The 13,148-nt window shown below is 38.1% G+C and overlaps 1 protein-coding gene across 1 annotated transcript in view; it reads right to left on the bottom strand.

Annotated features, from left to right (window-relative positions):
• Nucleotides 1-13,148, bottom strand: part of AGPAT5 (1-acylglycerol-3-phosphate O-acyltransferase 5) — a 55,618-nt gene that overhangs the window by 24,036 nt on the left and 18,434 nt on the right. The window contains exons 4-5 of the mRNA XM_068183648.1: nt 11,036-11,125; nt 3,542-3,632 (exon numbers count right to left, since the gene is read on the bottom strand). Coding sequence (XP_068039749.1) covers nt 3,542-3,632; nt 11,036-11,125 — 181 coding nt within the window. The remainder of the gene's footprint in view (nt 1-3,541; nt 3,633-11,035; nt 11,126-13,148) is intronic.

Genomic DNA, 13,148 nt, shown 5'->3' with positions numbered 1-13,148 from the left:
CTTTTATTTTTAAATGTCAACAAGTTTCTTTCCCCATACAATCAAATAAACATATTTTGAGTTTACCTTCTATCCCAGGTAAGCAGCTGATGTGAGGGGAATCTTCTGCCACTGGTAAAAGGTGTGAGTAATCCTTCAGTTTTCGGAGGTACTAGCATTGCTCTTAGATGACAACATTCTCAGTTCATCACCACAAAATCAGTATTCCTAGAAGCAACCAACTTTCTGTTGCTAATTCTGGCTGAATTCAATTCAGTGGGCAGAACTTACAATAGACCCATACTGTGTGTTTGATTTGCTTGTTTCATAAAGAAGAAAACCATCTGTTCTTGTTAGGAATTGAGATTTTGTGTAGAACCTAAGCCCTATGGCAAAACAAACTGTAACATGAATTATAATTGGTATTTTTAAATGCTGCTTCTCTTTCAAGGGCTTAAAGCTTAAAATTTTTTGCTACTTGATATCCTTCCATCCTATTCATAGACAGTTAAGATTTATTTAAATATTCATGTCAATGAGTGAAGACATAATAGCTGAAATCAGCAATGTCACAATACTTCATTGTATGTCAATATCCGATTCTTAAAAATTAATTTAAAATTTCTTTTTGTTGAACTGGTCCTAGGACCAACTGTAAAGAGCCAGTAACTGTATGCAAAACTTAAAAAGAACATCAAGATATGAGATGCAGCTCATCAACCGGTCCCAGTAAAAGCAGGTAATTAAGTTCAGCCCAAGAATTCTGCCTAAACCAATGAAACTTCTCCAGAAGAGGATGCAGCTCACAGAGAGTAAAAAAGCCTTTTTATACTCCCTCTCTGCAAAACTACTAAAACATATATACACACTAATGTCAAAACCAGTATTTCAGACAGCATCATAAACATTGAGTTATGCTTGTGCTCTAGGAATAGCTTTGTTATTTTTGGGGGTAATAGCTCTGGTACTAACATTGGTTTCAAGTTTAACTCTTCTTAATTTAACCACTTTTCCCAGTATTACACTCGCAGTATTTTCTCAACATAAAATTGAGCAAAAATGTAGGGAAAAATCATTTCAAGGTACAAAACAAGCACACAAATTCCCCTACATGTCGGTAAGGCCCACACTGCAGCAATGTGCTCTGTAACAAATATACTAAGATGACAAGACTAAATTATTAGACTTCATTATATCTCCACAAAAATGAAGTGCAATTTTATTTAAACTGTAGGTTACAGTATGTCCTCCTCATTCCTATGGCTGGCACAACTACTGCGTGTTACTACCCTTCCTAAAGCTGTGGGAAGTAAGAAGTGTCCCGGATCTTTTGGACAAGCATGGCAAGGTGTGTTTTTGATGGAGCTCAGCAATGTCCCGTAACAGCGCTCGCAGGGAGCATGGCCATCGCCCAGCCTGCCCGTGGCCGTGGCTCCCACGCTGCAGCCCCAGTGCTGCGATGCACTAAATAGTTATTTAGTTGTTGTTTTGCACTGGGTGATTGGGAATTTGCACTGAGTAGTTTTTATATTGCACTATGTCACATTGGTTTATTCTACACACCTTTCCCCTCCCCTCCAGCCTCAGGTGTGGTGGTCTCTCCCTGATCTACTCCTCCCTCCCCCTCTCCTCACCTGTGTCCCATTGGATATGGCTTCCCGGTTCCACCCCAACCATTTTTCCCTGGGCTCAAAACCCCCCGGAACGAGACATTCGACCACTTTTTCTCTCCTGGACGCCACCAGACGCCTCCTCTGTTATCCCCCGAAGCGTCGCCTGGATCTGAGGTGGCTCCTGATAATAAACAGGATTTGAGTCCCAAGGAAAAGAGCGCCTTTCATCTTTTATCTGTGTCCATGTAGGATTCCCCACCGTGTTCAGAGGAGATCAAGGGAATTCCTACACTCCAGCACCCAGCCAGCACCGTGGGGACACCGGGGTTGCTGAGGGCAAGCCACAAGCCAGGACCAGCAGCACTGCACAGCAGCAGGGTGGGACCTGGGGAGCTGGAATCACATCCTGCCAGCAGCCACGTGGAGCTGGCACATTCCCACAGCTCCCGGCATACTGGGATGTGCCCTGGACTGGCACGTGCTCAAGGCTCAGCCTTCAGAACAGCCTGGTTCTGCTCTCATGTCTGCCCCTGCTTCTCAACACACTTGCAGGTGAGCAGGGCCCCAGGGAAGCACAGACTGCTTCCCATCCTCCCCACCTAAAAAGTGTGGCAGAGGCCAACAACAAAAGAATTTAGCAGTGGGGAGGAGGAGATCAAGAGGATTCTGAAACAGAATTGGAGATACTTCTTGTTTAATAATTATTTGTCCTGAGAGTTTTGTTGCAAAATAAAAACAGACCACTACTGGAAAGAAAACCAGTAGAAGAAACAAATGGGTGCTCTGAAAGCACAAAAGCAGCGTTTTACTGTTTTGCTGTTTACTGCAGAGATATAATTAAAAGGTGAAATAAAATAATAGTAAAAATATGAGAGCCTTTTCCCTGAAAAAGGTGAGGGAAAAAAACCCTATCAAACAATGCCTCACTCTGAACTCTCAAAGAACCACCAACCTAAATGAAACATTTGACTTTCATTTCCAACAGGAAACTGAAGCGATGAACAAATACATTATGACTTCAGCTCTCCTGCTCATACACGCAAACAAATTCCATTCTTCCCAAGGAGAAGAAAGGCATATATCCTTTTGGACAAGAGTTAACAATACTTAATAGCTTGATTATATCAACAGGCTGATTCACAGACTTGTGAATTCATTTCACTGTGTGTGTCACTAAGATGAATTTACCAGACCTATTTGTTATTCTTTGTTTACTTTTAGAGAGAATTATTTCACTTTTGGTCAACAGGAAAAAACAAAATCAGGAAACACGTTCACTGAACTGTTGGATTTAAAGTGTACGTGCATATAATGTGAGAAAATATGAAAAATCTTGGGACTCTTGGATTTTTTGCAAGCTTCTCCGAAGATGAAGTAATTCCTTCTGTGTTATAGAGACAATGCCAACAATCAAAGCAACTCCAGAAAAAACTTCTACCAAGGAACAGTGAGACTGGAAGGTAAGAGAGGAAGAAAACCAAAACGCCATAGGAGTACTAACACTAATGAAAAGTGAAATGATGGAAGACTCTTTCTTTTAAGGCACAACAAGCTTTATGCAAAATATTCTTTATATTGACTAACAACTGTAATTGGAGTTACAATATCAACTTAGATGGATCAGTGCTCTGATTCAGTGTAGGCAATTCTTACAACCTTAAGGAGCAAGACAATATGTAAATACACAGCTATATGTAGAAAATACAGTGAGCCTTCTGGAGTACTGTTGCTATTGTACACTGTAAAGTGCATGAAATGTCTGGATATGAACTGCTTTACTCTTACTCCGTAAGAAAAATAGTAGCTTATACTATTCTGAACCTTTACACAGCAATCATGCAGGTTTAAAAGTCCAGTTAAGGTGAGATTATCTTCATATTATGTAACAATTTTATGTAATATATGTTAGCACAGTAACAAAATAATTCTTTCAAAATTTTTTTGCTTACCTTCCTTTTCAGCAAATGATTGACTATCCGCAATGACTTTTGGTATTTCTGGATTGTAACGAGTCCCCTCTGGAAAAATCACTAAATACATCTGTGGAATTAAAAAAGAAATAAAACAGACAAGTTCTTATAATGAATATAAACTGCCTGTTTTTACAGAAATATCAACACTTTATAGGTCCATATTCTACTTAGCTCACACCGTTGACTATTGTAAGGATCAAAAGAAAATCAGAATACTTGAGCTAAAATTTCTTAGCTCTAAGAAACTTACTGTCTAAGGTTCAAAATAATTTCCTTTGAAAATACACCATAGAATATACTCCAGGTGATTTAGGAAGGGAGATAGCATGTGTCAACAGAAGTCAGCAAGTCAGAAGCAGCTGATATCAACAAGAATATCAGTTTTAAGAGATTTTGAAAAGACAGATATATAAATCACAAAGTGACCGATTCTTTTTGATAGTGATCTTGCCCCTAGACTTTCCTTATACTGAAATATAAAATAATTCCTTCATTATTAGAAATACTATTAATTGAAATGATGATAGATCTTAGGTGCCTTTTATGTCTCTCACTGAATTGGATATGAAATATATTAGGAACTCAAACTCATAGTTTAGCGTAATTTGAACTTTAAAGTCACATCCCTTTAAGCATGCATGTCTGCAAGGTTAGATTTCCCACGTAAATTAATTTGCTTGTTCAGAACCAAATCTATGGGTTCTCAAATCACAACACAGGTAAAGGTTGCCTAAGTATCTGCATATCTGCACATTATGTATCCAAATAGGAAGAGTCAAATTTGACAATTTTCCATTTTCTTTTGAAACAGAACAGAGGGGTTTTGGTGTTTTTTTGTTTTTTTTTTTTTTTTTTTTTTTTTTTGCATGTGTGTCTTGCATAATTTCCTACAAACAAAGTTGATGCAAAACATCACTCAAACAGTGAAAATTTCATATTGCGGGCTCATCTGCAGAAGCAACTATGGTCACAAATGATAACTGCTATGGAGTTGAACATGACACATTCATAGTAAAATGCCTACTGTAAATACTTAATTTATTAACTTTGCAGAAACCAGTCTCAAGAAACATTTGAAAGAAAACAAGAGAATGGAATTACAAAACAGTCCAAGGAATATTATCAGTGATTAGACAGAGACTTTGATAATTGGGAGTGCACATCACATAAAGATGCAAAGTTAAATAAAAACTCAAAAAGAGACATGCAGGAATGCAACTTTGGCCCACAAAACATCAGAGTGTGCTGGTATTTGCACTTAATGATTGTGGAACAGCCACGGAAAGGGCTGAATGCCAAAAGACAGGCCCCAGCAAATGACCTCTCCAGAATCACCCCACAGTGAGGAAGGTTGAAAGATGCACTAAAATGCAGAGGTGGGAAGAAATCTAGGAAATGTGCCAACCAGAGAAGCCAGCTGGAGATCAAGAAAAAGGAGAGCTGAATACATACCCTAGAACCTGACAGAGAAAAAAAAAAGAAAATAGACATCAAAAATAGCAAAACCAGTGTCAGTAGAGTAAAGAGAGCTAGGAGAAAGGCTGTACTTGTCACAGTATGTTTGAGCAAAACTGTCAGACTGCAGAGGCAGTTGAAGTCTAAGAATGTTCAAGGACCCACAGAAATCCAAGAGGCATATAGATTCGGTGGTGAGGGAACAAAAGAAAATGGGTTTAAGAGTCAAGGTGCTTACTTTTGCACATATAACTGTAGCATAAGTATAGGGAGAAGTACAGGAATCCTTAGACCCAGATGTAGTCCACACTTCCCCCAATCATCTATACATTTCATACATGAAGTATACTGTTGAGATATTTAAGTGACTAAGTAAAACTTTTCAGAGGTAGCTGGAAAGAACATAACATTCAAATCCAGATGCATTTTTCTTTCTTTTCATATGTGTGCTTATGTGCAAAACTTGTAATTTGGATGCATAAAATGGTACTTCAAGATGAGCTGTTCCAGTTCCACCCCCATTAAAGACTGCATTGCCCAGCTCTAAAAGGTAATACAGCGACTGTAACAGATTATAGAGCAAAGGAAGTGAAGCACACAGGACAGGAATACCATTCTTGGTACACAGCTCAGCACTTACAAGCAGGCAACATTGTTACTGGTCTTCAAAGAAGATAATCACCCCCAAAAGCTGGTTGCACAACAGGGAATAGTATCTGCTTACTCCAGTCCTATGTGTATAACACAAACCAGGGACTGAAACTGTATTTTACTTATTAGTAAACCTCTACAACACAAGCAGCCGAACAGGTTTGTTGACCAGAATCTGAGTTGAAAGCATACCAACAAGACAGGGAAGTGGCCTTTAAATTCAGCATATAATAACCTACTATATAGCTCATTAGGACTGTTTTAACAGTAGAATTCATGAATGTAAATAGATGACCTACTTATCCTCACACACAGTCCTGCACAAGACAAAGATGTCCTGCCAGTGCCAGAACCACTTGTACAACTGGCTTTTCTCCCACCACGGGCAGCAGAAGTTAAATCCTTAAGCACTATTTCCAAAGACTGTAAGAACTACAAATCTCTAAGATTGTAATAACTAAATAAGCTCTCCTGAACTTGGAATAAGAACTTGTAGAAACATTTTAATTGCCTAGAAAGACTAGCTGCAGTTTAGGCCATTTTAAATACAGATTTTTCAATTAGGGCAATTAGCTACATAAAAGTTACACACTTTATTGCTGCAAAATACAGTCCTCATGTTCAAAACAGCAGGGGCAGTTTTGAATTACCTGTCCCTGATTCATTGAGACACCAATTTTAACCCAAGCAATAGGTCCCTATGCTCAGGTATGTGGTACTTTCATTCCTTCTGTGGAACAGGTGGGTGTCAATAAACTTGGTATCTCTCATCAATTTGAAAGCTTCAAGGAGTGGATCAGAACTCATTTAGTACAACCCTACTGATTCTTGTTGGAGGCATAAAATCAAAAAAGATACAAGTCTTTTTTGCCAATCAGGGGCTACCTGAAAAGTCCCCAGTGCAATGTCAGTGCACTTGTCACAACCCACAAATGAAAGGAATGGAAGATGGTAACTGCATTCTCCCAAAGAGCAATGCTTCATTTTCCCAGCACTGTCAAGGTCTCACAGGCAAACAGAAACAGCAGTGGCACTAAGGGGGGGTCATGCTTCCAGACGGGGGATAGGGCAGCTGAGAGAGTCCCTGATATAGATCAGAGTGCCACAAATTGAGGTATGGATGGAGCAAGGGAAAGCAGCAAAGTGACACGTGAGTCCCTGGAATACAGAACAACCATAAACATACGGCAAGAAAAGGTGGCCAAAGGCTTTGGAGAATGTACTGGAGTGAGTAGGTGCTACTCTGAAGAAGAATATAGGGCATGAAGAAGTGGTAACTACTGACTAAAGGTATCTTGCATTTACTGTGCTGTTCTCATGTGAAAAAGGGAAAACAAATATTTTAATTTACGAAAATCAGAATTGTCTTAAACAATGCACTTACTTAATTTTAATATTATTATTACTGCTATTGTATCCTGACAGCTAGACAGATTCATATCTGCATTCATTTAGACCACTGCCTAGAAAGTATGCTTCGAGTGAATTGGATGAGAAACATTACCACTCAGATCAATAACTGGAAAGCATATGGTATGAGAAAACCTATCTGGTATAATTGGAACAAAATACAAAAAGTGATGTGGGAAAAGCAGGAAAGGACATCTGTATTTACAATTGTCAGGGATTTGCAAATTAGTAACTATATCACAAAATTATGACATTAAGCCTCATAGCAGTTGTATTAATGTGTCTGTACCCTCTATGTTTTTATTGTTTGATTAGCATTTCTTCATATGACAATGATTTATTCTATGACTGAATGAATGACAAAACCAAAACACATAGTAATCAGCTAAATATTGGTTGTACAGGGTTAAATCCCACATTTCAAAATGCAGATTTCCTACTCTCAATGCATGATTAAAAAATAGAAGTGTCATTTTCAGTTATCAAATGGAAGTCTGCTGTTCAGAAGAGTTAACTTTCTTTATAAATCAAGTAGATTAGCATATCAAGTAACAGCTGGATACCCATTCCTTGGGCTTACATTCATCTAGGGCTTACATTAAAACAACATTGACACAAAAGTGTTCTTTAAACACTGTGACAGCTTCTCCTCTCACAAGACGTAACATTGCAATTTGTTAACAATCAGTCAAATTTTACAGTATTTTAAACCAAATCACATCATCTTGAGTGAATTTTATCAACAAAAGTGCCAATAATGCACTATTTAAGCATATTATTCAATGAGAGTTTGAAAAGTAAAGTGACTTCCAGAAATAACTAAGAAAATATATTAGTTCAAGATCCCCACTAAGAAAACACAGGTGCAACAGTGTTTCAGTCTGCCATCAGCTTAGTGCTTGTCTGACACTGTTGTGCTGCATCTGGGAAGAGGTGTGGGCCAGCTGCAGACCTGAGGGCAGGAAAAGGGGCTGTTTATAGCAGACAGGTGGGTGGAAGTCGTAAGACAAGGTGAGCAAGGAGAAGCACACAGTCCACCATTGTCTACACAAAAGGAGGCATACCAGAGCACTGATCAAGTTATACCGTGCATGTAAGAGGCCAAGAAGCAGCCTTACTTTGCCTGTCAGTTTTAACTCAAATTTACTTGTCATAACTTAAAAAAAACAACAAAACAAAAGGTCCACAGTGAAGAAGTAAAGAGCTTGCTATGCTAAGGAGAACAAAAGACTGGTTCTGTCTTCCTACATATCTTCAATTTCTTAATGGGAAAAGGGATGGCTCCAGACAGCCTGAACATTAATCATCTGGATTCTTTTGTTTAAATTGTATGTGGAGAGAAACTGTAAATAACAATGTGACCCTTAACACAGATTCCCGACCATCTCTTCTTTATTGGTATATAAATCTTTCCTGAGCAGCTGAAAGACCAGCTCATCTCTAGCACTACATTAAAGAAAGAACTCTACCACATACACACAGAATGACTAAGCTACATCAGCTGCCCACCAAACTGAGGAAAGTCTACCCTGAGCTGTACCATACAGTACATGAAAATTCCAGAGTCATAGATTAGTTATTTTTGCATGAAGCTGATGAATTCAGGGCATACTTGATCAAAATTTCTTCATTTTAAAAGCAATATGGTTGCTTGTAAATGTCATGCTAAGTTACAGAACTGCATGAATAATGCAATAAGGACACAGGTTATCATGTTCTGCTCACAGTAGTTACTGTCGGTTAAAGGCCATTTAAGAGCATCTATATTTAAATTCTCAGATAAAGTGGGCTATAAGAAGTTTAGTCTTCCCTCAAATGACAGCTCAATGGTCTGTGTCTTTTACCCCTGCAGATGCAAACATTTGCCTCAGTAAACAGGCTTTTAAGAACTTTGATTTTGTAAATTTAAGTGTCACTCCCTATAGAGTTTGACTGAGAGATTCATTTCTGCAGGATATATTTCTCTTCTATACTGAAACATCTGATAATACGAGGCAAATGGCAACAGCTGCCTGGTATCCACATCCAGGTTCTGTGGTCATTTCCAACACCACCAAACTCCTAGAGAGCTAAACAGCAGCAAAAAACAAGCATACCCAAGCGGCCCCATATTTATTAGGCATTAGCTTTGATAGGTTAGGTATAGCCTTTCAATCTACACACAGCTCAGGAGGGAGAAGAAAGATGATTCCAAAAACAAAGACTTCTGGATTTATTTCACTTACTAACCCCATGGAAAGCAGAACCCACATCAGTTGTTGTCTTTAAAGAAAAGCTTTATGCTTAAACCTCTCCTTACATTACAACTGTGCTAAAATGACACACTACAGCAAACACCATTTGCAGGTTTCCAAGGACATAATCAGATGAGTTTCTAGGCACATCTTCCCAAGATTGTATTAAAAGAAAAATACACATTTTTCTAAAGGAAATTAATTTAACAGACTTCGAATTAAGACTCTCATCACAATGTAAACCTTATAATAACAACAAACCCCTACTTTTTGGGGGTTGCAGAGGGAAGCCAGAAAACCAGACTTAAGCAGAACCTGTCTTTTTAGCTAGCAAGAAATCAATGAGCCTATGCAGGAAAACACCTTGCTGGCTTATTTCATCCAGACTAACTAAAATGAATTTAACCAGCACTCTGCAGGGGGAAGAATTGCTTAGGGTGATGATTACAAGTATGTTTCATACATCCTCCAAGCAGCCTTTGCTTATTCCCTTACACCTCAAGTTTTACAGCAAGTAGAATCCTTACTACTGACATATGGCAAATAATGAAGCAACACAACCTCTTTTCATCCCAGGACCTTCCCTGGTAATAAGGGTGCAGGTTGCCATCACTGAACATGCCCATCTTCTCCATGGACACCATTGATTAGATACTGTTTAGTTGTCGTAATTCATTTCTGGCCTAACTTATATGCTAACAATTTGAACTTTCCTTCCTTAAAACAAACAAACAAACAAAAAAGTTAAATTATTTTTTGAAGACAAAATGAATTTGAGCACTGTCTGAAATAGGGACATTTTACTAATTTACTCCTCTCAGTAAGCACAAGGTCAATTTACTTTTTCAACAGAGACACATGAACAAACATAAACTCACTATCTCCAAATAAGAAAAAAAATACTATTACGAATGTCAAAACAACCCATGAACGCTTTTTACCCAAGTCTCAGCTTATAAAAGTTTTGACAATATGGGAAGTCTAAGTCCTAATAACACAATTTTAAATAAAATGGAAGTTTAACTGTTCTATATCAAGTCTTGCTTAGTTGTTTTCCTTTAGCTTGGCCAAAAAGGAAGAAGAAAAATTTAATGCACAGCAAGTAAAGGAAGCAAAGCACAGTGATTTTAACCACTGAGCCACAAACCATACAGGGAGTCATGAGAAAAGTCACTTGGCAGTAACAGTCATTCTTCAAATAGAAAATTATCAAGAGTTTGTTTTGGGTTTTTTCCCCTCCTCCAGGCATAGCAGTCAAAGTTATTCAATTCTAAGATGCCATTGCCATTAAAAATGATTGATCATAGTGATGACTAATTAACATTTGGTAGGAAAGGTTCTTGACTTTTAGAAGTCGAGTGTATCAGTCTCTGACAAGCACACAGTAGTCAAAATGTCGTCTTTTGAAACAGAGTGTTTCTCTTTTGAAATAGAGGTTTCTCAAGGAAGGTACTACAGTTCATGTTCTAAGTCCAGATCCCCCTTGCCCTCTACAGAGAGGACCACAAAGTTCCTGTCAGTCATAAAGAACCAGTCAATTTTTCCTCAGTTTAATTAGAGGTATCACTCTAATCACAGAAAGCAACTGTAAAAACACAGAAAGAAAACAAATCCATGATTACCATCTTAGTAGCTTGTGGATATCGGGCATGGCTCTTTTCTCCAACAAGCCTTTGCCATTAAAAAAGTCAAAGAAATGAGAAGGAAGGTATAAGCTTACTGGAGTCTCAGCTTTCATCTGGGCCCGCAACTTCTCTCTCATTTCTTTCTCATTGAATTTGGCACTTCTTTTTACATAGACTCCTCCATGCTATAAGAGAGGAAAAAAAAGGGAAAGCATTAAATATTTAAGTAGTTTAATGTAGAATAGCTGATTGAAGAACAAACAAGAGACAATGACAAGTCACCTTTATGACTCACGCTGCAAATTGCCTACGTGACATTTTCTCCTATCACAAAAACATGTGAAACTAATTTTACATTCACATATACTTTAGCTCACAAAATCTATTTAAATAAAAATCAGATATAAAAAAACCCCAATGCATAAAACACTTGGAGTGTCTTGTTTAAAGGTGTTAAGTAATTAACTAGAAGATGGCATTAAAAGTGACCCCAGAGTATTTATTCCTGGCAACGCTGACATGCAGCTTCATTTGTGTATCAAGGGAAAATCACAGAACTGAAGTTACTCACATGCCAGTACTTACAGGTCAATGCTTTCAATTCTATGTGCCTTCTCTTAAATAGTAACTAATGCAAATACTGGGAATGCAAGTATCATATTTCTACATACAAAATTTATCAATAGGACAAAAGTAACTAGCGTAGGTCTTGAAAACCTTCATGCACTTTACTAGAGAACCAGACTTTTAATAAAGAAGTTCTATACCAAGATAATAATTGAATAAGTAAACCAAACCCTTCACAAAGTGAACAATTCTACAGAGGTATTTTTACTGAAAATTTTTATAAAAAGTAAAACTATGCCCTGGAAGAGATTCATGTTATAACTTGTTGCACACAACTTATCACAAAACTTCAGTAAAAGTACACACAAAGAGAAATTTGCTCTATCATTTCCCTCTTCCACCACGTTGTTTTATCTACAGAGAAAGAGTATGTAAACAAACATGCACCAACTATGAACTACTGATACAATGAAATCCGGAAAAAACATTATTAGCTTGCAAATAACAGAATTTCAGGTTTAAGGTACATTATTTTCATGGGTTTTCTGACTGACTCCATGTCTTGGTAATACTCTTTTCTGTTCACCATGACAATTGGTATTACGATTTGTCAGACAATTTCTGTCATGGTTTTGCATGCTCTTAACAGAAAGATGACAGTAAGATTAAAACTATTAAGAGCTGAGCCTCATTAAATACCTGATCTCATGAAAAGATACAGTACATCATAGAAACAGGGGCAGTGGCTGGGTGCAGAGCTGTGTCCCTGGCATGGACAGGAATAAAATTTGAGGGGTTAGGAGGAGGTGGGCAGAAGAGGTGGTCATGCAAAGTGCTTTCAGCATTTGCTTTTCATGGTGTGGAGAGAGGGCTGCTTAGCTAGTGGTGTCTGATGTGACTTTTGAGTTGTTATTCAAAAACTGCAGTGAAAGGGAACAGAGAGCCAATGATGCATTATCTGGATACTAAATATTCTGTCTTAATTTTATCATCTCTGGTTGCCTCCCAAGGTGAAGTAGCTAGCTCTAACACTCAGTTCTGCTGCTGTGATTGGCAGGGGACCAAAACCAAGAACAGAATTCCCCAGCTCACTGAGCTTGGCTGTGGCATGGTATTGGGACCACCCCACAAGCAGTTTAACAGTTTCAGACAGAAAGCAGCATGAACAGAAAAACGTTTCTTCAGCTGTGTAGCAAACAGCCTCACGTTATCTCCACACTCCATGTATAAGACTGTTTTCAAGATCTGACACTATTAAAGGAAAACAGAAGTCTTAAGCAGACTAAAGTACATCTGTATTCTGACACCCAACACAAGCACCCCTTCCAGGAAGGGTAAACTCAGTTTGGTATGGGAAAAAATTCATCTACTATATAAAATTTCCATGTAATGGGTAGGTCATCATTCTGTGAGCTCAGCTAGGTCAAGCTTTAATAAATGAGAGAAACCTGGAATTGAGGTATTCCCTCATCATCAAATTACTAATACTGAACCAACTTTTCCTTGTTTGATTTGTCAACTTGGACAAATGAAGTTACTATTGGACTTTTTGGTCAGGGACACACACCATGACACCAAAGATAGATCTGGTGTTGCATGTCAGACATTTTAATGCTCAGAAATAGATTTGCACTTCTCAAG

This window comes from Anomalospiza imberbis, chromosome 3, assembly GCF_031753505.1.
Source record: "Anomalospiza imberbis isolate Cuckoo-Finch-1a 21T00152 chromosome 3, ASM3175350v1, whole genome shotgun sequence".
Classification (NCBI taxonomy): Eukaryota; Metazoa; Chordata; class Aves; order Passeriformes; family Viduidae; genus Anomalospiza; species Anomalospiza imberbis.
The sequence above is the reverse complement of the archived record's forward strand: the minus strand, read 5'-3'. Positions and strand labels throughout refer to the sequence as shown.